Source organism: Molothrus aeneus, chromosome 5, assembly GCF_037042795.1.
Source record: "Molothrus aeneus isolate 106 chromosome 5, BPBGC_Maene_1.0, whole genome shotgun sequence".
NCBI classification, from domain to species: Eukaryota; Metazoa; Chordata; class Aves; order Passeriformes; family Icteridae; genus Molothrus; species Molothrus aeneus.
Genome location: NC_089650.1, coordinates 5,675,915 through 5,701,559, shown reverse-complemented (window position 1 = coordinate 5,701,559; position 25,645 = coordinate 5,675,915). Strand labels below are relative to the sequence as shown.

Sequence of the window (25,645 nt, the reverse complement as noted above, 5' to 3'; positions counted from 1 at the left end):
GCGCAGGGCGCGGGGGGCGGTGCGGGGCGGGGGGAGGCGGGGCGGAGGCGGCCGGAGCCCCCGGGATCCGCCGGCACCTCCCGGGCCCGGCACTCGCCACTGCCGCCAACTTCGGCCGGGAGTCGCGCTCGGTGCCGCCGCTGCCGGAGCCCAGCGCCGCCGCGGGCACGGGGAGGGCAGCGCCGGCAGCGTCCCCCCGCTCCCCTCACGCAGCCGGCGGGGGGCTCGGCCCGGCGCGGCGACGGGGCGGCGGCCCCCGGGGCAGGTGCGTCCCCTCGCGGTCTCCGGCCGCCGCGACGCCGCCGAGCGGGACGCGGAGCCCCGTGCCCGCCGCGGGCGCCCGCTCACCTGCCGCTGCCGCCGGCGGCGCCCGGGAGATGCAGGTAGGAGGCGGCCCCGGCCCGGCGGCAGGAGGGCGGCGGCGGCGGGAGGAGGAGGAGGCCGGGGGCCGGGAGGGGTTCGGCCGCGCCGGGCGCCGCGGACCCCCGGGCTCGGCTCGTCCCGGGGCCGGACGCCTCCCTGCGCGGCCCCCGAAGGGGCGGGAGGCGACGCGGGCGGTACCGGGGGTTCTGCCGCTTCTCCCAGCCCGGGAGACGCGTCCGCGCTTTGCCGCCGACCCCGGGAGGCGCCCCCGGCCCGGGGCGGAGCGGGGCCTGCGGGGATCGGGCGGCCCGGAGCGGAGCCCCCGCGGCTGCCGGCCCCTAGCGCGGGCTGGGGCCGTCGGGGCCGAGCCGCCGCCGGGCAGCAGCCCCCGGGCCAGCCGAGGGGCCAGCGGAGCGCGGGGCTGGGGCCGATTGCGGGGTGGCCTTGGTGGCGTTAGTGCGGTGGGAGAGACCCGCGGTGTCGTGAGAGGCGCTGCCGGGGTGTGAGGGGCCAGCCCCGGTGTGAGGGGCCAGCCCCGGTGTGAGGGATGGTGCAGGGACGCGAGGGATGCTCCTCCGGGGTGGCAGACGCTGTGCTGGTGAAACAGATGTTCCTCAGGCATGACAGACATGAGTTCACAAAACAGATGTTACTCCAGTGAGGTGGACCGTAGTGTGTGCACAGGGATTTTACTGTTTTACTGTCAGAGGAGGATTCTTTCCCTGGGTATGAGCACAGCGGCTTTCCTGTGAGCGCTCACAGGGTCCTTCTCACCCGTGGTGTGGCTGCATGTGCCAGCACAAGCCATGGCATGTGGTGTGGAAAAGGGTCCTTGTGCTCTCGGAAGCACAAAGGAGAAGTGAAAATGTGCCTGGTTTCACAGGACCAGGGCATGAGCATCCCAGTTATGTCTGTGACAGACGTGCTCTTTTGTGAAACTTGGTTTTTCTTCTGGGAATTGTGGTGTAATACTTCCCTTAGTGGTGTGGGTAAAACAACTTCCCCAAACATATTTTTGTGTGCTCTGATGCACTTTATTGCCCCATGTTTTTGATAATTTTCCTCTGCCATTAGGTGAGTGTCCCTGTAAGCATCTCTATCCAACTTTCACCTATCTCTTAATGCATTCCTGCCTGTCCTACAGTGCATCATCATCATCATCATCATCATCATCATCACTCTTGCCCTGCTGCCTGCACCCTCATACTCACCTGTTCACCTTTGGGGTTGGGGTTTTTTGTGACAGAGCTTTTTCTTACACATATGCTGGCACTTAAGCTCTTACTTCAATTTCTTCATAGCCAAAACCTTGGGTGCCTGTGCGTGGTGTTCCTTGTGTGCACCTGCACAATTCCACTGCAGTCTGCTCTGCTCCACTCACCTGCACCTGAGGACTGTGTGCATCAATTCTTGTTTATCTGCCTAGGTCTTGGGGGCTCTTTCTTGGTGCCCTTTTTGAGAGATTTTGTGCCCACACAGCATCGGGCACACTCAAGGTCTGTCTCTACACTCATTTTTGTCCGTCTGTCCGTTTGGAGCCTGCGGGGTGCATGCACATCTCCAGAGTGTCCCAAACCTTCCCCTCACCACACCAGAGCTCAGGTGTGAGCCTGTCATGGCCCTTCCTTCCCACCTTTGCTGCTGGGCATCAACACATGAGTTGAAGGAACCACTTTTTCTGATGGTGGCACTTTCACCTGCAGGTGCCTGTCTTCTGTCAGGTGCAGTTGCACATGGAGAACCAAGCTAGGAAGAAGAACCACGTTCTTCTTCCCAAAAGAGAAAGAGATAGGCTTTCTCAAGGTTGGCAGGAGAGAGACAGACTCCTCTTAAACCAGTGTCCTGTGCATGGACACCTGGGTTTAGCCAAGGGAAAGTTTGGGCTCTGCAAGAATTCAGGTGGAATGTTTTTCACCCCAAACATGCAGGGCATGGAATGAGTTGCCACGTGTGCAGAGAAGCTAGCCCAACTACTTGGGGTTTTATCCTTCTTTAAAGAAAATAGCTGAGTCTGTGAGGAGAGCAGCATGAGGATGAGCTGCCAGTGCGGGTCAGGAGGCAGAGCTGGGGAAGTGAGCTGGCCCCATTCCAGCCTTGGGTTTCCTCTGCTCACAGGCTCCGTGTCTCATTCATTTCTGTGCCCAGGAGTGTCTGCAGCAGATCCCTTCCCTTTGGAAAGGAGCCCCTCCCAGGCTCCTGCAGTGTTGGCACCCCTCTCCTCTCAGGAGCTGTCAGCAGCCCCCTGTGTCCTTTCCCTTGTCTCTGGTGCATGGACATTGAAAATGCCCTTCCACATGTGACTGATCTCAGTTTAGGAGAGCTGAAACTGAAGTTGTGGCTGCAGGCTCCCAGCCCTGAGAAGTCTTCTTTCTCAGCCCTTTCCCTCCCAATCTGCCAGAGTTCATTACATCAGTTGAAAAAAAATTGAAATTTGGAAAGAGCTGGGTCTAGAAAGTCAGAGAGCCTGTGTTTTAAAGAAAAATGAACATTCTTGTATAGCAAAGTCTCCAGGAGCTTGTTCTTTTAGGAAAAGATCAAATACTGTGAAATTTAAAGTTACCTTTAAGCTATTTGTCCCTTTCTCTAGCCCAGTAGGCCCCTTTGTTTCTGGACTGCTTCACATCTCGAGTCTTTTGTCCTGAAGTTGTTGGGTTTGGGTTTCAAGGCACACAGGGAAATAGCTCTTTTCTGAAAACTGCATGATTGCTCATTTAAATGAATATAAATTGTTTCTATTCATAAGATCTTTTTTTTTCCTAGCAGCTGATCAAAGTTCGAGTGAAAACCATTTCATCATTTCCAAATAAATTGGACACACATGCACACACACACACACACACACTGAGCATTTCAGAGAGACTTTTAAACACAGTACTTGTAAAATTAGAATATGGACAGCCAAGGCATGCAGGGCAGTCTGTGATTTGATCCCACTTTTGCATAGAAAGAGATCTTCACTTCCTGGGAGAAGGCACACAGACTTTATTAAAACTGAAGGCAGCGCAGAGGGGGCTCAGGGGAATTTTTCCTGGACCAAAAAAATCCTTCTCTAATGGGAGATTTAAGGAATGAGGACCTGTGTAGCATTTGAGAAAGAACATGAAGATGTAGCATGGTGGGATACCTGACTGCTTTCAGCAGCTCTGAAAGGAGCTGGTGCTTGGAGAGCTTTCTAATTCAAGGGGACTTAAGGCATGTGGTTGGGCATTGAGGCTCTGTTAGAACCAGGCAGTGTTTTTAACAGCAGGGTGATCCACCTTCAGAACAAACCAAAGGCAGCATTTGCTTCTCCACCTCTTAAAATCTCCCAGTAGAGAGGGGGATGTCTCTTTGGAAGGGACATTCTACCAAAGTGCAAGTTCTTGGGCTCAAGAGACAACTGGCTGAGGCCATATGGGCGGAATTACAGGTGAGACCAGAGCCTGTGATCCACCACCCCCTTGCAGGCTTTGCCTTAGGACTTGACAGAGCTCAGGCAGGCCTTGCCCTGCCCTGTGAGAGGTGGAGCTGGGGGTCCCTGGGGCAGATGCTCACTCCTGGCACAGCAGCTCCCCAGGGTGGGGATGCTCTCCCTGCCTTGGAACTGCACTGCTGCTGGCAGCCCACTGCAGTGGCTGTGGTGTGTGTGCTTGTGGGGATCCTTCCCTTCTCCTTGGAGCTGTGAAACAGGCTGGGATGCCTGTGGGGATCCTTCCCTTCTCCTTGGAGCTGTGAAACAGGCTGGGATGCCTGTGGGGATCCTTCCCTTCTCCTTGGAGCTATGGAACAGGCTGGGAGCTCTCACATCTTGCCTCAGGGCTGCAGGCAGGGCAGGGCAGAGCAGAGCAGGGAATGCTGTGTGTCTCCTCCACTTCACACAGTCTGGATAACTCAAGCTCTAGAGGCTGGCTGAGTTTGCAAGACTAACTCCTAGGTTTTGGCTTTTTTGCTCTTTTTTTCCCTCTGAAAGGGAGCTCAAAAAGGCTCTGACACAAAATGGCCACAGCCATATTGCTGGTTGGGTTTTCCCTGGTACGTTTCCTTTGCAAGGTCCCTTTGTACCCTGTGTACTCAGGATTTGCACCTTTCCTTGTGCTGCAGTGTCCTCCATGCTTCTCTCAACAGCTTTCCTGCTTTCTGGGGATGCTGCCAGGCAGGAGGATGCCTGGAGCAAATGCTGGGGTAAAGATGCCCCACAGAGTTGTGTGCTCCCAACCCACTGGCCCCGACAGCCCCGCTCCGAGGTGCCTGAGCCCCCGAGCAGTTCTTTGAAGGGCTGTCCCCAGGGGCTGGCAGTGGCAAACATGAGGCTTGTGTGAACCCCATCTCTTCCCCTCGGAATGTTTACCTGTCTAAATTTAACTCCCCAGCCAGCTCCATCCCTCCTAAGCCGACCTGTTCTCTTGTGGCTGGGCTGTGGGTCTGGCTGCTGCTGCCGCGTTTCCTGGCTGCCTCGGGCTCGTGGTTTGCTGCTTGCTCCCTCTTCTCAGTGGATGCTGGCTCTTTCAAGGTCCTGGGCAAGCCAGTTCTCCCTCTCCTAGGTTTTATTTTTAAATCTGGTTGCACAGCCCTCAGGACTGGAGGGTCCCTTGTCCTCTCATCTCTGAGTGTTTATTCTGCAGCGGGCTTCAGGAAATCTCCCCTTGTCCCACTGTAGCCCACAGTTTTCCTCCCTGGCTGTGGTTGCTCCCAGAGAGACCAGGCATGCTGAGTTGCTCCCTGGCCAGCTCTGAAGGGACAGTGCCTCTTTCTGCTCCCATAGGCATCCAGCACTGGGGAAGCAGTAGGTGCTTCCCTGCAGAGGCGTCTTCCTTATTGCACTTTGTTCAGAGCTGGGCTTCCCCAAGCTGGCTTTTAGTTTGTTTGAGAAGTGAGTGATGAGCCCCTCATCTTCACAGGAGCTGGAGAGAGGGACGAGCAGAGGAAAGGGAGTGCTTCTGTATCTGTCAGGCTGGATAGAATTCACTTTCTTTAGGATTTTAGAGTTTGGGACAGTAAATACAGCCCAACCTGGCAGCCTTCTCCATCTAAATAAAACCATCAGGATCAAACCATTTGTGTCCTGCATAAAACCCTGCAAGAGACCCCTGACTGCTCTCTCTTTCCAGGCATGCCTGCAGCTAATGCTGTGGTCTGCCACATGAGAGAGGTGGTTTGAGTCCTGGCCTCCTCTGCCCCTCTTTGAGCTAACCCGGTGGCCTGGGGTTTAATACTCACATATTCAGAGCAAAGGTAATGCAGGCCAGGGCTGTCAGGACTGGTGATTTGGGGTATCCAGCTCTAAATGCTGTCAAAGGTCCCGTTTTTCCCTGAGGTTCAGCTATTTCGGATACTCGGGCATTCTTGAGTAGTCTGGCCTTGATTATTCAAAGTGACTAGTTCATTTTGCAAAGCTTCATCTCAGCCTCTGGAGCAAAACAGAATGAGATGAATTAATGCAGAATGTACCACTCAAATGAGTGAATTTTCCTGGGAATGGGTGTGTGGCCAGAGAGCTCATGGCACTGTTGCGTGCAGGGATGGGTAAAGAGCTCTTGGTTTTGATTAATTTATGGTTTTAAGTAGCAGCTCGTGGGAAAGGCTCAAAGGGTTTGATAGTTTTTGTCTTAGGGGAGGAAAAGCAGAGCAACATTTTGTCTTTGTATAGAGAGAGAGATTTGTGAGCACACATTGAAGGATTTGAGGGAAAATACATTTTCTGTAAGCTCTCCCATCTGGGTTGGAGGTGAGGGAGCCTTAAGTGACTGGGTGGAACATGTGTTTTGGATTTGTTTTTGTCCATCATTAAGGACAGAGGGTTAACAAAAGTCACAGGAATACTAATATTTCAGTGGTCTCTCTAAATTTGTCTTCCTTTTCCAGTTCTTCTGTATTTAGCTTTTTGGCTGGTTTGCTGCCATTGTTTAACTGAGTCCTGAAGCATTGTAGCACCTCTGTTATGGACAAGTTGGAGCTGTAAAGCAAATTAAATGAGAATCTCCCTTTGCCTAGCTGGAAAACCTTTCTGAGCTTTGTTATGTATCACAGAGTGTCGAGAGAGACATATGAGCCCAAGCATGTCTTCATTAATGGAACATTTTTCAGAAAAAATAATTTTGTGACTGTCAGGTTCATTACTCCCTGAGGTGTTCCTGAGTACTTCGAAATTGTCTCCAATCATAAAAAATTGATACTGTACAAAGGCAAATTAAGTTCCTTTTTTTCCCCTCCTCTGTTTTTACAGCTTGAGCAATTCTGCAGGTTCCTTTATTATATTCTGTGGCTCAGATTTGTTAATAATTACTGTAAATACTGGTCCTGGCAGCATGTCAGGTTTTTGTTTAGCAAATATTTTGCCATAATAATTTCTGTGTCACAGCTGGGAAGGTTTGTAGTGTCCTGTCAATTTTCCTGTCACTGTCAATTTTGCCCAGTTTTGCATCTCTGAAAACTAACCGAAGCTTTACAGTCTTACGCTGAGATGATGCAGATATGTATGGGGTAGACCCATTATTCTTTACAATGCAGTGGAAGTTTCTGGTTTTAGACCAAAATGTCAGCTCCTGCTCCCATGTGTGGTGTGCACAAACCAGGTTTCACAGCAACATCTGCGGCCTTGTGGGTGGCTGCTGTTATTCCACCTGTGGAGATTTCACAGCCTGGGGTGCAGGTAGAGTGGAATGAGTGCTCCTGTGAATTATGACCAATTACCTGTCCTGATTTCTCTTCTGTTTTTTTTTAACTATTCCCCATTTCCACCTATTCTTAACTAGCTGTTTGGGAGTTTTGCCAATGTTCAAAATGAACTTGTAATAATTTTTTTATGAATGGCAAGGAGGTTTTTCAGCTGGGAAAGCCTGGTAAGTGCAGCACTGGCTTTGTTCAGTTTTTACTGAAGCTTCAGAGGCTCTTTCAGCATCTCTGCTGTTTTCCAAGGAGCCTGCTGGAAGGCTCAAAAGCTCTCCTCCACAGCATGCTGAGAAGATGTAAGCTCTGTATTTCTGCACAACAACAGCTGCACCCCAGTGGCATAAAACCCCATTGCAGGTAACAACCCAAACTTTTATCGACAAGACACGTAAAACTTCTTCATCTTCCAGGAAAATGGTGCCAATTAGGTCAGACTCACACACCAGGAACAATTTACTGTCTGAGTTTGGCTGCTTGTGTTAGACTGTGTCTGTGCCACAGCCTGTGAAAGAAGGGGAGCCACAGCATTTTCTGTGGGCACAGCTGTGACCATGGAGGCATCTTTGTCAGCACAGCTGACACTGGGGTGTTGGCAGGAGTGTGTATATTTATTTTTTCCCCTTTTTTTTGAACTAAAAAACTTTTAGTGGGGTAACCTTGAAAGTCTGGACCAGACACTGCTTAGAGAGACCAGGTAATGCTTTCAAGTCAAGCATAAAACCAAGCTAGAAGCAATAGGAATAGCAGTTAAGTTTAGACACGGTTAGTCTGTGCTACCTAAGCCTTACTTTAGCTTATGGACAAGGCTGAACTAGGAAATGTGTTTTAAATACATTAGAGAGAAAGTTCTGTCAGTTTGCTGTTGCTTTTGGTGAACCTGGGTGAGGTCTGAGTTGGCAGACCTGGTGCTTCATGCAGTCCATCCCCAGCTGGGCAGATGGAAGCTGGCCATCACAGGATGCCTCAGAGCAGGCATGGAAAACTTTGCTGGTTACCTCTTCCAATTCCTGCACCTCCCTGAGGCAGCAAGAAATATTATCCTCTTACTTCCCAGCTGATAAAACAGGTGGTGATCTTCACAAAGCTGAAAACCTTTGTCCACAGCCAGGGATAGGCTTCAGTCCTGTGGAAATTGTGGCTCATTGACACCTTGGGACAGGTGTCAGAGGCTGCCATGGGGTGGTCATAGCTTCCTAAACTCAACACCCATTCCCCAATTGTAGAGTGACATTCAGAAAGTCCATCAGCTTGCAGGTGCTGGTCTGATGTTAGAAGCTCCAGAGTTGCTTGAACATAATCTGTTCTCCATTTGGTTTCAGGCAAATGCTGCTGGTTTGCTCAGTCAACAGTTGTGACTCCACCTAAATACATTTTACTTTTCCCTTCAGCTGCTCTGTCCACATGTACAGAAGCTTTTGGCTTTCAACACCAGCATCATCACATCAAATTCATCTCCTGGTCCTGTCACTCCTGCCTTGGCAAGGCTTTCTCTTGGCATACCTCAGCATTGTGCTGGCTGGATCTGCCAGACTGTCCCGATGAGTGGCAATCTGAGGCTTTGCATCTGTGACTAGTCCCTGTAAATTGTGCTGTGCCCTTGTCCCATGGGTGTGAAGCAGCAGGTGTTAGGGAAATGCTGCTTTCTGTCCTTGTCCCTGCTTCCACAGCAGCCTTTGGATGGTGGTTCCTGCACAGGGCAGAAGGTGCTCATAGTAGCTCATCTGCCTAAAGGTGTCTGCACAGAGATCTTGTGGATTACTGAGGTTGGAGTTAGGTTTTGTTTGTAGGGTTTGTTTCTGTATAGGAATAATATTAAATAAGTAATGAGTTTTTAGAGGTGGTTTAGTGCTTCCAGAGGCCCACGTGCCTTTTCCTCTCCAAGGTTTTGCAAAGCCAGCCTTTGGAGAGAGATGTGTAATCTTGTGTGCTGATGGAGAGGAGATGCTTTGGAGGGCATCCAGAAGTATCTGCAGACCCCACTCCTCCTTTGTGTGCAAAGTCAGTTTCTGTTTTTTACTCATCTGACACCTTGGACCGTTTCCCTAAATTAAAACAGCGAATTACTCTGTAACAATTCAGGTTCCTGAGAAAGTCTGGGTGCCAGTGTGTTCCTGGACTTCTGTAAGGAATCTCCAGTGTGTCCCCAGTGTGGATAACCTCAGTGCAGACATCCATATGCCTGGAGCCAATATCCAATCCTCAAGCAGCACAACAAACAAACACAGAGCTGGTAAAATGAAAGAAAGCTCCCAGAAGAAAACGTGGTTTGATCTAAATTGAAATTTCCAGAAGAAAAACATGCTTTTCTGTAGTGATGTTTCAAAACCTAATGATTTCTGTTTCCAATTGACATTTAAATGTCATTTTATGTTGATATCCAGAACAAGAGTTTAAATTTCACGTCAACACCCAAAATCTCTCCTTTTGGATCACCATTTCATTTTCACAGAATCACAGAATAACAGGTTGGAAGGGACATAAAGGATCATCTGATCCAGCCCTTCTTGGCAAAAGCACAGTCTGAACAAGACGGCCCAGCACAGTGTCCAGCGAATCCTGAAGGTGTCCAATGTTGGGGAATCCACCATTTCCCGAGGGAGATTATTCCAAAGGCTGATTGTTTCCATTGTGTGAAATTTTCCATTTCTGTCCAGTTGGAATGTCCCCAGGAGTAACCCATTACCCTGTATCTTTTCCATGTGGCTCCTTGTAAGAAGGGAGTCTCCATTTTCTTTGGAGCCACTGTTTAAATACTGGAAGATGGTGATAAGATCTCCCCTAAGCCTTCTTTTCTCAAGGCCCTCTTCTCTCAGCCTCTCCTCACTGGCAGCCTTCCCACTCCTTTTGCCATCTTTGTGGCCCTTCTCTGGACCCTCTCCAGCCTGTCCACATCTTTTTGGTTTTGGTTTATTTTTTGCACAGCAGGGATGAAAATGGAAGACAGGATTCCAGGTCCCATACATTTGTACAGTGCTGGTAGACAGAGAAAATTCTGGTAAAACATTTTGAATGTTTTGTTTCTATCAATAATATCTTCCTTCCCACCCCTGCATTTTCAAATCAAGAGCATTTGGAATTGTTCATACTATGAAATAGTGTAATGTTTTGACCTTTCATCCCTATTTGGGATGCAGGCAAATGCTGAAATCCAGCCTTTCTTGGGGAACTGAGATTGTATTCTCTCTCCACAAAAGTGTATTTCCACTGGTTTTGCTGGCTGGCTACTTCAGTACTCTGTCAGTGATGACTTGTAATTCAGTGCAGATTGAACCTGTGGTGTATCCACATGGCTGGAGAGGCTGAGGGCAGTTAATCTTTCTTGCTCTGTGTTGTGCTTTCAAATTAATACCCAGATTTCTTTCCAAAGATAAATTTTCCTTCTGAACCAGCGTTTGGTAGTGCTCTGCCCAGCTGCCTGCTACATGTTCCATGCACAAATGAGGATCCTGGTGCTCTCCCAGTCTAGCTACAAGCTGGTCTATGAAATCAGGATGTCTTAAAATTTAAGACAGTTTCTGGTTCATCTATTGTTTGCAGTCTCACAGCTTGCCATATATCTTTCCCCTCAGAAGTTCCTTCTGCCCCTTCCCACCATTGTGGGGAGGTTTTTCCTGCCGGGCTCTGTGCAGTGTGCCTCTGAAGCAGTTTTATGGTGTTCCCCACAAGCATGCTTTTGTCAGGCTGCCTCAAAGTGTCATCCAGAGAAAAGCCTCTGAAGCAAGAAATGTCCTTTTCTGTCTGGCTTTGAGGTGTTATCTCCCCTCTTCCCAGATGCAGTTGGCTCCATCTACATCCCTAAGCTGTTTTGTTTGGAGTGAGGAGAGCTCAGAAAATCAAGGGAGGCCACACACATAAACAACTATGTGTGAAATCAATTAATCCAAACGAGGGGGAGATTTGTTCTTGCAGGAGAAAAGCCTGGTTCTCACAGAAGCCTCTCGTGTGTATGGCAGGACTGTTACAAACATTACATCACTGGAACAGTGATGAGCTAGGTGAGTATTTTAACCTTTTTGGCCAGTATTTAGAGGAAGAGTGGTGTTTGATTGTGTTTGAAGAGCTTACTGTGCTCTTTGTACTTTAACAAGTGATTTTCAGTATAGATACAGTGGTAGCGTGCTAGAGCAGGAACTACTGAAGAGACCTGAATTTTGAATCTTAACTTCAAATATTTGCATCCTAAATTTGGTTCCAGGCATTGCACTCACCCAGTCAAGGATAAGAAGCTATGCCTGTCATTCCTCTGTGTTTGGGTAATAGACATTGTCAGTGACACATGCACAACCCGTAGGGTAGGAATTACTTGCAAGAGTTTTGAAAAACAATATTTCAGCCTCTAATTAGAGAAAAATCTTTTATTGCTTCTTAAAAAGCCTGATAAGAAAAAGAGGTTTCTTCAGCTCTCCTGCAGGAGGAGGGTTATTCACATCTCAGCACATTGTGGTCTCTGCTGTAGGGTGCCCAGAGGTCAGTAACTACAATCATATCCCAGTCTCACTCTGCACATCTTTAAATAATAATCTCCTCTCCTGGCTGTCTGGGGCAGCAATAACATGAGCAAAAAGCTGTGCTTGGCCTCTCTTGGCTGAGGGAAGGACATGGCTCTAAGGCCTGAAGAGAGCACACTTTAGGGGGAAGGAGGGAAAGTCTAGGAGACAGCCACTCCACTCGGCCCCTTAAATCATCACAGGAGAGGGTGAGGTAGTGCAAGGCTGAGGAATCAAAAAGTCTCTGTGCTTGGAGTGTTACTCAGACATTAAAGTCTTATCATGGCCACAAATCTTCCCTGACTCCACCTTGCCTCCCTTTTGGGGATGAGGAAGATGATAAGAGAAGTGGTTTTGTGTTTTGCGCTGAGGGCTCCTTAAGGAATCGCACTCTGCTTGGGCCAGCTCGGAGCTGAAGGTTCATCCTTTGGAGTGAGAGTTTCCCAGAGACTTGAACTAAAGCCAGCCCTGTTAGGCAAAGCTGCAGCCAGGGGTCTTGACAGGATACTCCTGTTCACACAACTTTTATGTTTTGCTGTGATTTCTTGATTCATTTCCAGTATGCAATGGATCATCTTCCTGATTTGAGAAGTCTTTTATGCCTAAGACTTCAGTGTGTTAATTTCTCCAGCTGAGGCCAGGAGATTGCCCCACATGGAAGCCAGGAAGATGCCCCGTGGTCCTGTGTGGCAGAGAGCCCTTCTGGAGAAGGCAGACAGCCCTCATGTAGCTTTCTGGCTGGAAACATCTCTGGTTCATCACCTTGTACAACCAGCTGGTGCCAAAACCCTGCCTGGTGGATGCTTCTGAGCAGCTACTGCCTTCTGTCATTCTAATCACAATAATTTGGCTTGTTTGTTATCTTGATTTGATGGAGGCTGAGGAGGAGATCACTTCCCAGGGCCCTGAGGGCAAAAACTCAGCTTCCTAAAGCTACATTTATTTTCTAAGCCTCCCACAGCCCTGGGGTGATCCCCTGGAAGCATCTTGCAGGGGAGGTGTCTTCTGAAATACACCAAGACATTTGCAATTTAGTTGTCTATAAACCACTGAAATTCCTCTCCCTCGGGCACTTTTCTAGATCCCAAAAGCAGGCAGTGTGCTCCTTCAGGCACCCAAGTGTTCAGGTAGCTGGTTTTCCTTGTTTCACATCCATGAAGGAGATTCCATGTTCACATGGACTGATGCTTGTGTGGTGTTTGCACCATTTTCTCTCACAAGCTTCTGGGGAAAGGGTAGATGCTGCTTTTGTCTGACTCTCAGATGGAAATGCAAAGAACACCCAACAACACAAATAAGTTAAACTGCTAAATTTCCAGGGCATAATTACAGCTGTTGGATTTGCTGCCTGACCTGAAAATAAAACTCCTCTTGCGAGGTTTCCTTGTTTTGGGGCTTTATTTCTTTGTTTATGTTGAACGAAGCAAGTGAACAAGAGCCATGCTACTGACTAGGAGAGGATGGTTTGCCTGGTTTGTTTCCCTGTGTCCTGCCTGGATTCTGCTCAGCCAGTTGTGCCCCACGCTGTGCCTTGGGAGGGGCATGCTGGGCTAAATATATCTGTACTGCCTGTGAAATGCAGTATGGGGTGCCGCGTCACTTGGTGGAGTTTACTTGGAAACTAAGGTGGGAAGCCAGCTTTTATTTTCAGCCTTGGGTCAGATGCATTGGTCACTTGTCTCACCCAGATTTTTAGTCTTGATCAGGAGTTTGTCCTTGCAAGACAGACATGAAACCTGCTCTCTAAAAAAAAAAAGCCAAGCTCGTTGCAGTGACTTTGTCACGTTGGGGCAACCATATTTTTCTTGCTCAGCAACCAGATTTACAGTGTGAGAGGTTGTTCAGATAGATTACCTTGAAAGCAGCAATGAAAGTCATAGCTCAAATATCATGGCTTAATGAGCAGAGGAGCTGGTGTGATGCTGTGGACTCTAAATATATCAGAGCCCCAGTGCTGGCAGCACAGTGACAGCTGGAGACCTTGGGCTCTCACTGCTGGTGGAGCAGACATGTATCCTTCCACAAAATGTGTGAGCAACAGATGCAGCTTGGTGACTAAAGAGGGCTTGGGTTTTGCAGTTTCTAGTTCTGCTTTTTGGCTTGTCTTCCCCTGCTGTTTCTGCGAGTGCAGTGGGAGTGATTTCAGGAGAAAGGAGGATATTCCTGGGGTGTGCCAAGGGGTGGACACAGCCCACCTGAGCTCACTGTTTTCTCTGCCACATCTAAATAAGAGCAGCAGGGCGTTGTAGCTGCAGTGGTGACATAAATCTGCTGGGGCTCTGGGGGACACAGTCTGGCAAACGAGTGGGTGGAAACCCCTGCTCTTTCTCCATGAGCTCTCCAGGGTCACCTGCCTGCACATCTGACACGCTGCTGTCACATCTCTGGCAGCTCAATATGTTTTTCAGTCTTCTCCCTTATGCCACTGTAAGTGAGAGGAATGCCAGTACTGCTGTATGATTGTCTTGCTGAAAAAGGAGGTGAGAAAACTCTTCAGTATAAGATTTTACATTTATCTAGGAGGACAGTAACTATGGGAATTAATTTCTGCCTGTGTAGTGCCTAGCACATTGGGGCCCCTGAATATTCCTGCAGCACAAGCCACGTGTTGCAGACCAAAGCCACCCAGCTTTGCTGGCAGAGAACTCGTGGCACACCGGGGTCCCGGTCTAAAGTGAGATCCAAAGGCTCTGGGCCATGCACTTCATGCTAATGGCAATAAAAGCTTCCAGATTTAATGTGGAGGGTTCAGTTGTGAGGGTGAGGGCTGGGAACTGAGGTTTATGGGGTTAACCCAGCCTCTGTGACTTGTGTTAAGCCTGATTGGCTCCTTTCCTTAGTGGGCTTTACCTGGGCACTGATAGCTGTGGGCAGCTGAGAGTGCAAATGATTACAATTGCCATTAAACCAGGTGTAGTTTATCCTCTCTGTTACTCAGGAGTGTGAGAGAGCAGAGAAGTGCTCCTCCCCAGCTTCCTTTGTGGGCTCTGTGTCTGGTCCTGCTTTTTGGCTGTCCATGGTTCATAGGAAGGGGGTAAGTAATTGATCAATACTGGCAGATATTGTAGAAGTTTGGTAGCTTTCAATCTCCTTGAGTTTCTTGTACTTTATTGCTTGGTGCCTTACAGTGTGTTCCAGCTGCTGTTTCAAATGCTGTGGGTGCAGACTTAATATTCATGGCTTTTAATATTCATGGCTTTTAATATTCATGGCTTTTATTCATCCATTATGTGACAATGGCAGTCTGCACGATGTGTCAAAAAGATGCCTCTGTTAGGTGAGGAGGCAGCATGGCAGTGTGTCTCACTTCAGGTTATTAACTAAACCACAAAAACATGCAATTAACCATTCAAAAATCAGCGTTGCTCCTGTGTGAAGTTTTCTCCTCTCCTACTTTCTCCTCAAGCCCTTTTCCCTGTGGCTGTCATTGCTGTGGATCTGCTCCTGGCCAGGCTTTCTGGCTGTCCCGTGTCAGTGGGCAGGCTGCAGCCCAAGTGGGTTTTGGAGAGCATCTGTGGCCTTGCCTGAAGTCTGGGGAGGGTGAAATTTGCTGAATCAGTCACTGTCCCTGCACAGAGGGCAGGCTGTGTGAAACCCCCAGTGATAGTGCTGGGCTCATGAGGACAGTGCTAGCTTTTTGCCCTTCAGTAGTGCTGTTGATGCTCAAGCTGGAGTTTCTGAGTTACTCTGGGAATGCTAAAGGGATGTGGTGTGTATTTCAGTATGTTAATTTCCTTAGATCCTGCCTGCAAAGGGCAGCTGATCTTGGGGTGCTGGGTACCTGAACTGCAGGTTCCCAGTCCTCTCTGCAAGGCAGTGTGAGGTGGAGGGCAGGAAAAACCTGCACCCTCCACTAGTTCTGCCCCTCGTTCCAAGTGAGAGCATACAGCTCTGTCCTGGCAACCCCTGCTGTCCCTTCAGCCTCCACATGGACTCCTCATTTTGGTGCCTTTAAGAGAATATCAGATGGGTTCAGGGCTGCAGGTTTGGGGAGCAATTAATTCAGCCATCCCAGCTGGCCATGGTCTTCCCTGACCTCGGTGGGCATTGATTCAAGGGGATGGGGCAAGAGCAGAAAAGCAGCTTTGAGCCTGGAAAAAGCAGGGACAGAAAAGGAAATTAGTGGGGATGTGGTAACCCAGATGGGATATGGCACAAGAGAAGGAAGGTTTGGTCATCCATCCCATATTGACACTGCTACCCTGGCGAGCCTGGCACAAAATCCCACATAACCAATGGGCAGTGGTGTGTGTGGAAGGAGCTGGAGAAGGAGGGGATGTGGTGACACAGAAAATTCACTCCACTCCCATGAGTTTTTCTCTACTTTTTCTCACCCTGCAGAAAACAAAGGGTGGCATAACTTTTTTTTAAATTATTATTCAGTCATTAATGAGCTATTGTTCCAGGGCAAAAAAAAAAAAAAAAAGGCAGGGAGTTTTATGATGGGAGAAGTTATATTTCTCATGGGACATAAAACTTTGTAAATGGATCGTCCTGGCACTGATGCTAATCCTGCCCAGGTCTGACTGTACAGTATTTAATGTAAAACACGTGATAATTCCTTCTGTAGTTTCAGTAGAAATCTCCCATTTCCTAAACAAGCGTGCTGTGTTCCTGTGTCCTGCTAAAAGCTGCTGCCGTGTGCCACCCCAGCAGCCCTGCCTGAGCAGCCTGCCTGCTCTGCTGGGTGGTTTGGAGCCCTTTGATGGCAGGCACTATTTAATTATCTGCGGTGTTATGTTCCCAGAGCTCGCTACATGAAAGCAAAACATCGGCAGCCTGTAATTAATCCGAGCTAATGTGCCACTGTTTACACTCCATCTCGGAAACCAGACAGATGTAAGAAGACACCCAGCCTTCATCTGGGATCCTCCCAGGTTATTTCTGAGCTATCTTGGGAGAGCTGTGCTGTGTCTGCCCACCCCACAAGTCCCTCAGAAACGAGCACCTTTAACTTTCCTCGGGAATGAGTGGAAGACTTTGTTTCCTAGCAGGGAGCAGGGTTAATGCCTTTTTGCTGCCTTACCACGGCCGAGGCTGGCTGGCATGGGCTGGGAGCACAGAACTGCTCCAGTAGTTGTGAATTCTGCAGTGTGGAAGGGTGAAACAAGCCCTGCTTCCTCCCTTTCTCCCCTGGCTTTGGCTGAGGAGGAGCCTGCTGGCACTGGGGATGTGTGGGATCTCCTTGGTGGAAAGGCAAGCAATTCTCTGGCTCTTAAAAATAAAATATCATGCGTTCATTTCTGATCACCCTACAAGAGATTCTCTGGGAATCCAGTCTTAAACATCATGCGTTCATTTCTGATCACCCTGCTACAAATATTTAACAGAACAAGGTGATGAAAATGCCTAGAGGTGTGGAAAGACTGAAAGAGGCTATGCATCCTTCATTAGGGTGAAGAGTAATAAAAAGCAACATGACAGAAGTATATAAACTTAGAAGTACAGAGAAGTAAACCAGGCATTCCTGTGTATACTTTTATGTAATACAAGATTTCCAAGGAAATTTAAATTAAACATCTGACACACGTGAAGCTTATTTTTTTGTTACAGCACATAAATAATTGAGACTGAGAACATAGTAGAATGCAGAAAGGATTAGATATATGGATAAAAATATTGCACACAGTTTATTAATTTTATTCTATCTCATTTAGAAGGTGTGTGGGGCTTCCTTCTCCCACTGTAGCCAGTTAAAAGCTCCTCCTGGCCCTATAAACCTCCAGTGTCTTCCTGGGAGACACCTGACAGTGGACACTGGCTTAGAGGAGTCACTGCCTAAGCCTTGCATTCCAGAACATATCTGCATTGAATGATTACTGGGATCAGAGGTGGCCACAACTTCCTAATCGCCTGAAGGCTGAAATGTAGGATATGAGGCTGCTGGGTTTTTTTTTTCCTCATGGACTGCAGATTCAAGGTGACAATTGCCCATCTTGTCTCGCCTGTCTCAGTTGCTCTTTGCCAGTCGTCTGCTCCAGCGTTGTGGTGGACAGGTGACCTCTGCAGGTTGGAGCTGCAGGAGGAAATGTTACATCATCAGAGCCTGTGCAGCTCCATCCTCTTGGGGAACAGTACATTTTAGGTGTTCGCATAGGCATCTTTTTTCAGCAGAGTGTTTCATTCAGATTCAGTGAGTTGTAAGCTGCTCGGTCGTGTGGGGAAGGAAGGCTGATGCTGGGTTTGACCTTTCTTGGTGGTGTGTGTCTCTTTGGGCTCTGATTGTTTTCAGCAGACACTGATTTGTCCACTGTGGTGCCCTCACACAGTACGCTGGCACATTGTATGCCAGGGCATCCCAGGGGTGCCTGGGACAGGCTCCGTGCTTCCACACCCCAGCATCTTGCTGGATGATCACAGGTGGTCTCCCAGCACCTCTGGCCTGGAGGGGATTAAGAGTTGTAATATCCAGCAGATGGTGCTCAAAAGCAGATATCCCAAATGACTGGATACTGCTGTACCTCTGCATTCTAGTTTTTGGGCAGCAGAGTCCCAGTTCTTGGTGGCTGTGGCAGAGTGGGCTGGGAGGAGCAGACCTGGAGGGGGCTCAGGTGGTGCTGAAAACCTGGCACCCATGCAAGAACACTGTGGGGTTGGGGGAGTGTTATTTTGGACTAGTTTTTATCTGATCCCATGGATGTGGAGAATGCACAGAGTATCCTCCTCAAGCATGGTCTGCTGTGCAGTTTCTTCCAGAGAGAATCCTATTGGCAAGCTCTAAGGCTGCTTAAAGTTGCAAACCACTTGCAGGGGTGGTGGGATTGGTGGGGGATTTGCTTCAGAAGTGGCTCCCTATTTGACCTATGGTGTTCCCATGGCTGTGTCTGTGCTGGTAGTGGCCAGGGCTGCTGTGAGTCCCTGTCACCTGTGCTGAGCTGAGCCTTTTGCCATGTAGATGAGCGCAGATCCTTTGGCTGCTCTGTTCCAGCTTTTGAGTTTGGAACTGAGCTTATGCCTAAACTGAACTGAAACTCTCCAAGTGCACCTTGGTCAAAGCTTCCAAGTTTGATCACATTTTTTTTACTTGCCCAAGCTGCAAGACACAGTGCTTGTAACTTGCTCTTTGTGCTGAGAAGAGTCACAAACCTTTGGGGAACCTTTCAGTGAACCTTCAGCAAGCTTGTGCCAAATCTCAGATCCAGGGTTTTTCCTCAGTGTTTTTCAGACTGTGTGTTGTAAATGTCAGATGGCTCCAAAATGGAGTCCCCAGTGCTGTAGACTGTGATCAGAGCCCTGGGATTAGGGAAAGAGAGGATGAATTTTTCTTCAGGTAATTATAGGAAGCAGAGTTGCCTGTGGAAAAAAACCTCCTGCTAATGCTCAGCACCTTTTGAGAATTTCCTGTAGAGTAGGCATCACTGAACTCCCTCACATCAAAGGGGGAAATAGCTGTCTGGTCCTTAATCCAAGGCTCTCTTGGATTAAAGAAAGATCATAGGTCTTGATTATATCAAATCCAAAGACTTCATTTCTTTCCTTACAAATCTTCCTTATTTTCCCTAATGCCTTTTCTACTGAGTAAAGTCCCAGAATGTTTAATCAGCATACCTAATTAATAATGCTGTCTCACATAATTCACCTTTATGGTGCTCTCTTACATGGGGCTTTCCACCAGTGTCTTTCAGTGCATTTTACAGAAGAGATTCTTTTAATGATCTCCCCTTTGCATGTAGGGAAAACAAGGGAGAGGAAAAGGTAGGAGAGACCTGCTTAGGTCAGGCAGCCAACCAAAGGTGGGGTCAGCAATAAAATTCCAGGTTCTTAGTTTTGGGCAGTGCTGGAGCTGTTCCTCCGTGCCTCAGATGTCATTTAGGGCTGGGTGAAACACAGCAGCCATTGAAGCAGTCCAGGACAGAAGGCAGAAATGTAATTACACACACGGGGAGCAGTCACGTAGCCAAATGCCAGTGTTTGTGCCAAGCTTGGTGTTGGCTTTACCAGCCACCATTGTGGTCAGGTACCCATTTATTTCCTCTGAGAGACAACAGGTCAGCTCCCTCGGTGTGCTACTGGGGCAGTGTTGACTCAGAGGAAGGAGCTGACTGCCTGAGTCACCCCTGTGGCTTCCTGGAGCACCCTGGTGTCCCTGGAGCACCCTGAAAACCCAGGGCTGCCATCCTGCTGAGGTCAGGTGAAAGCATGACCTGAAGTGGTCTGCTGGCTGCAGTTAAATGAAAAGAGATACTGAAAAAAACACATCTCACTCTTAAGGGCTAGAAGGGTGATGGGGTTTTGTTTCAGGCTGGGTTTTTTGGGGTTTTTGGGGTTTTTTTTGGTGAGCTTTTTTATGCTTTTATCTTGAAGTCTAAAATTTCTCCTTCCTTCCCCCCCTCAAAAAAAAAAAAAAGAAAAAGAAAACTTCTTTAACTAATTAGGTAATAATAGTACAGTTTCAAAAGTACTTGTTTAGCTAGTGCTGACTATATGCTTACACAGCTACCTCTGGCCTGGGAAAGATGGAAACCACAATGGCTAAGTATAGAGGCCTCTAAAATATCTTCATATATGCAGTGCCTGAGTACACAAACAGAACTGGTCTCTCTTCTGTCTACAGGAGCAATATTTTCCATAGGATTTGTATTGAGAGAGGTTTTCCCCCTGCATATTAATTAAAATAAAGATCCCCCAGAAATGCATCCATATGCTGAATCCTATTCCACGGCCACCTTCAGCCTGATATAAGAAATATAATCTGCTCCTGAAGAATTGTAAGCACTTCTTCATTCTGTGCTGCAGCAAACTCTTGATTTGGGATGGTTTTTTTGATTATTTTTCTTCATTGGGTGAGGTTTTTTTCTTTTACTTTTTAAGAAAGTGGGGAACTATTGCCAGGATTTCAGCCTTAGCTTTTGAGAACAGCTCATGCATAAAGGTGAGGTGCCCCCATCCTTGAAGTGTGTAGGATCTGTGGACAAAGTGACCAGAGCTGTGTTAGGTGCATGTGTGTGCAGAGTGACACTTGCTGCTGGGATGAATTCCTCTCTGCAGCCTCTCTTCTGCAGTCTGAATCTGCCTCTCTTGGGGCCTGACCCCAGCTTCTCTGTGTGCCTCCTTTGAAGCCTTTGCCTTAAGCTGCCTGCAGTTTTTGGGTGGCTGTGGGCAAGGCAGTTTTTCTGTTCCTGCGCTGTGAGTGTGATACCTCGAGCATGTCCTGCCAGTTCCCAGCTGTGGGCTGGGTTTGCACTGACACAACATATTCCTGGTAAATGACAGATTTCTCTGAGCTGGGGCTGGCTCCTCGCTCTGCACGTCGCTGTGGGCAGTGCGGGACAGTGACATTGTTCTGGTGGAAGCCAGGAGCTGGGAGGAGCGGCACGGTGAGTGCACGCCCAAATGGTGTGCTCCAGGGAGCAGCACCTGGTGCATGAGACATGCAGATGTTGCATAGGTGGTCCTCAGGCACTTGTAGATTCTCCTGTCCTGATTATCTGTCCTGGCTCTGGATCCTCTGCTGGCACACCAGCGACCCTGGAAGCTCCCCAGCTTTCAAAATAAGAGTAACTTGTCCTTCATTTCTGGAAACAGCAGCTTCTTTAAATGTTTGTAACAATATGCAGCTGAGCATATAGACAGTCCTTTCAACACCAAGCCTGTGACAGAGCACAGCTCCAGAGCAGTAACTGCAGACATGTTTTGAAACCCTTCTGTCTGCAGGGCTTGTTCTTCAGGGAAGTGGCACGGATGGGACAGAAATTAACCTGTGACAAGTTGTATCTTCATTATAATATGTACCTTAACAATATTATAATATTGAAACATAAATCTTTGTAACATCCCAATGAGGTAAATCTCTTTACATTGTCAGGATTCTCGTTTCAACTCTTGAGGGACACAAACTTGTGAGGATAGTAATAGTTTCCTGACGTATTTATCATACATCTAGAAACCAACTTGTACAATGCAGCTTGGAAACTGGGCTCTTCACAAGGCTGAAGCATCTGAGATGCATCTGCAGGGAAAGGAGTGTGAGGACTCAGGGAAAGGAGTGTTCATCCAGGATGGAAGAGGCTGTCTGAAACAGAAACCTCCTCAACTTTTTTTCTGTTGCCAGTTGTGGAGAGCATTAAAAACACAGCCTAATCTGGGGAAAAAATGAAATATTTGAGGTGGATAGGGAGAAAAATTATTAGAAGTAAACTTGAAGTGGTTGAGTAAGGGGGCTGCAGGCTATGTACAGGTAGGATAAACCCATTTCAGAAACGATCCAAGTATGTATGATCCTGCCTCTGTGCAGAATTTGGATGCTGGTCTCTGGAGGCCATGGTGTTTCAGTGATACTGATTTTCAAGGTTATCTGTGGACAGCAGATTTGTATAAGCAGAAAGACTTGGGGCTCCAACAGCAAGGCTCACCAGTGGTGCTTGAGAACAGCAGGCTGGGGGAAGATCTGCTTCCTTGGAGGTAGCAAAGGATGGCTCTTCTGTGGTACTGTGCATGGTGCTCCATTTATTTGGGTGAGAAGTTGGGGCTGGAGCTGCTCTTACACTTCTAGTGCCACTAGTGAATCTCACAGGTCACATCCTGTGCTGCTCCTTACTGGTGACTGTGCGTTCCTCACCTTGGGATGCTGGATTTCACAAGCTGTCTTGGAGAGCAGACTCAGAATATCTCAAAGCATATCAGCCTTAATGAGCAATTTTGAGCAGGATTGGCCATTTGTCTTTTTACCTTACTGTCTTTAAGTCCTGCTAAAACAGTGTCCATGTGGGTGGAGATGATGAGGTAGAGAGGGGAAAAACCAAAGGAAAAAAAACCAAGAAAAACCAAATTACATTTAGGCAGCATTCAAAATTGCAAAATCAAAATCCCCAGCTTAGGCCCCACCTAGCTCCTGGAGGCATCATAATTCCATAAATACCTCATTTGCCTTTTTCTCTGTGCTTGTCTAGGGTTTTAAAAATTATTTCTGATTTAACACCCCTCGGGTGCTGAGTTTTTTACTTAAATGCCTGCCCCAAAGTGCTTGAGTGTGACCACCATCCAGAAGGCAAGCATCCTGCCCCTCAGCCTGCCCAGGTGCTTTTAGAGCACACCCAGCACACACAGGCACAGTAAGATCAAAAAGCCCCAGTGGCAGCTGCCACTTAGTTTTGAAACATCTTGGGAAAGCTCAGGGATCACAGCCTGCTTCTCTTTTTTAGCCAACAGCTGCTTGATGCCACCTGCTGAGAGGTCTTCAGCCATTGCTTCCTTCACATGTTTTGTTTCTTGCTCCAAGTCTGGAATTATCATGACATGGGAGCAGTGAAGAATAGCCCTTTTTGCTGTGGTTAGTTTGTGCCTTCCCCACACAGGATGGGTTAGAAGTGAAGGGAGGCAGGGATTAAAGCAGGACTTCTGCTTCCTTAGGCTGCTGCTGGGAAGCAGGGAACACTCTGCTCCCTTTGGCTATGGCTCACCTGCTGTTAGGCAAGTGGGAATGTGGAAGAGGAGCAGCACCTGATTTTGGGCCAGGTGTGAGTGCAGGCAGCTCCTGGGAGCTCTGAGCAAGGTGCAGAGCCCCTCAGACAGGAGGGCCAGCAGTGCCTCTCTGCAGAAACCCAGGGCACTGGGAATATTTCTCTGTCTGCTCTGGGGTGCCCTGACCCCCAGGGCAGCACTGACTCTGACCCTCATTCATGGAGAAAGTTTCCTGGACTTCAAGATAGACTGGAACCCACAGAAGTGTGAAATAGATTATAGAGAGTAGTGTAGGTTTTTTTCTCACTTGGTGAGAAATTGAGGTTTTGGGATTTTTAGTGTGTTGTGGATGGAAGCAAGATGGAGGGCACAGGGTGTTGTCCTGAGTTTCTTCTTCATGCTGCTTCTTCCTCCTTCATGGGTTTGGGTGGCATTTTGTAATTGGGCAGAAAAGTCTGCACTGGGGGCTCTTTGGGATGAGTTACTGGGTTAAAAGGGAAAATAATCTAGGTGCCAGTTCTTAATTGGATAGTTTAGTCTTAAAATACCTTGGAACAAGAGATTGTTGGCCATTTTGTGCCTTGCTGCTGAACTCACAGCAGTGAGACTGTTTTACTGATAAGAAATAATAAACACCTGAGTCCAAACATGAATTACAGTCTCAAGTGCCTTCAATCCAGACCCAGAGAAACCAACAACTGGCACCTCCACATCTCTCCTCTGGCCTGCCCGTGCTCAGTGTGCTGACATGAGTGGCTCTGTGCCTGGCATTGAGTTGTTTTGGCTCCTCAGTGGTGTAGGACTGTTCTCAGAGGCCACTAAAGCACCGAGGACCCCAATGCCAGGATCCACCCTTGGAGCAGCGCCCTCAAAAGCTGGGTGTTACAGTGTGCACATCTTCCCTGCCAAGTCTTTTTTGGAGCCTGCTGCAAGTAACTTGTGTAAGACCTCCTACATAATGGCTTTGCAGAGCCAAAGCCCAGCCTGTCCAATGGACCTCATCCCTCCTGGCTCCTTGGTTCCTCAGTTCACTGAGGCTCACGGGGCTGGAATAGTTTGCTTTTTCTCAAGCTTTTCTTTAAAAAAAAATCTCAGAGTGTTGCTTCTGTGGAAAAGCACTTCTGTTCGTTGCATGGGGACTCATCTAACCTGGAGTCTGGGATCTGTCCTGTGAGACAGAGAGGAGGCAAGCTGCCCAGCCAAGCCCTGGTTTTGCTGGATCCAGCTGCGGTGGTTTAGGTTTCTGGCTGAGTCCATCTGAAAGCAGCACAGAGCAGAGCACAAAGAGAGGGAGGGTCGTAAGTACCGCCATTCTCTCCTGATAATCCCTTAAAAAATAATTGCAGGCCTAAACCTCTGGCCTCCAGCAAATTTTCCACTCGATTAGAGGCTTTTGTGAAGCCGGGGAAAGGGACACGCAGACTTGCACATTGTGCCGCTGCCCGAAACTTCCAGCTGGGATTTTTTCCATCAAAAGGGGATTTTAGTAAAACCATTATAAGGGGCTTAGTCACAGAAAAGCAGTTGAGCTGAGACAGGGGTAGATTAGCTCTAACATGCTTGTTTTTGGCACTAGGGGCAGGGTGGAAGTTACACCTGGCCGCTCACATGCAGCCTCCCCTGTCGCGCTGACTCCCTGGCAGGTGTGGTGGGAGATGATATTTCCCCATGTTCCCCCTCACGTCCCCGTGGCTCCTGCATTTGAGCCCAGGGGAGGTGAGGGGAAGGCAGTGGGCAGCCCTGGCACCAGCCCTTGTGCCTGTGGTCTGGGTGTGGGGGGCTGAAGTTGCTGTTGCTCAGTCGGCCTTCAGTGTGGTCTGGGCAGGTCTGTGCTAATGGACAGGTGACTCTGGGGAAGGGAGACCATGAGAGGAGACAGCGTTGGCAGCCTTAGGGACCCTGTGGTGCCTTTGATGCACATGGGTGGTCCCTGCTCAGGGACAGTCCTGGTGGAGATGTCCAGGGAGCAGCCGCAGGGCTGCAGGCAGAGCAGTGCCTGTTGTTGTGCTGGGACACGTCCCTGCAGGGCTGTCAGATCTGCATTTGGGGGGTCAGACTGGCCATTGCCTGCAGTAAAAGCTGTGACAGCCAAACAGTTTGCACAGAGACAGACAGACAGAGAGATGGCTTCTTGGAGAGGCTCCTGCTGTTGGGAGCTCTTCCACAGCCCACACTTGTACACCAGCGCTTCCAGGCTGCTCAGCGAAGTCTGGTGTGGAACACGAGGAAGTTGTTCTTTGTCCTGACCCTCCCTCTCCAGGGCTACCTCAGGCTGGAAAGCTCATTTCCATTTTTGCTGCTCCAAGTGGCAGAAACCAGCAGGACTGGAGATGGGAGGGGTGGATGCCAGGCACTGTTTGGTGACACATGGATCTGGGGCATCACCTTAGTCAAGTTGCTTCCACCTCTCTTCCCCTATTAGTGCTGATTTTCCCTTTTTGATGTCTGTGTATGTAATGAGTCGGCAGAAGCTAATAATTAAAATTCTGTAAATTATAAGGTGTAGTTGCTTCTGAAAAAGACACCATCACTGTACCTGTAGCAGCAGTGTGAGAGCTGGATAAAAAAGACTTTACAAATTTATGTGCTAAAAAGGACACACACATACAGCTCCAAATAACTTAATCACTACAGAGGTGTCCAGTGGAGTAACTGTGCCAACAACACAGCAAAACCAGAATAAAATAATCTAAGTATTACTTTAATATTGGTCCAGCTCCATTACCACTCTCACATTTGCATGCTTA

At 48.5% G+C, this 25,645-nt stretch overlaps 1 protein-coding gene across 1 annotated transcript in view; it reads left to right on the top strand.

Annotated features, from left to right (window-relative positions):
• Positions 1 to 364: 364 nt before the first annotated feature.
• WNT5B (Wnt family member 5B) overlaps positions 365 to 25,645 on the top strand; it is a 68,522-nt gene continuing 43,241 nt past the window's right edge. Inside the window, exon 1 of the mRNA XM_066550635.1 lies at positions 365 to 383. Coding sequence (XP_066406732.1) covers positions 378 to 383 — 6 coding nt within the window. The 5' untranslated portion in view covers positions 365 to 377. The remainder of the gene's footprint in view (positions 384 to 25,645) is intronic.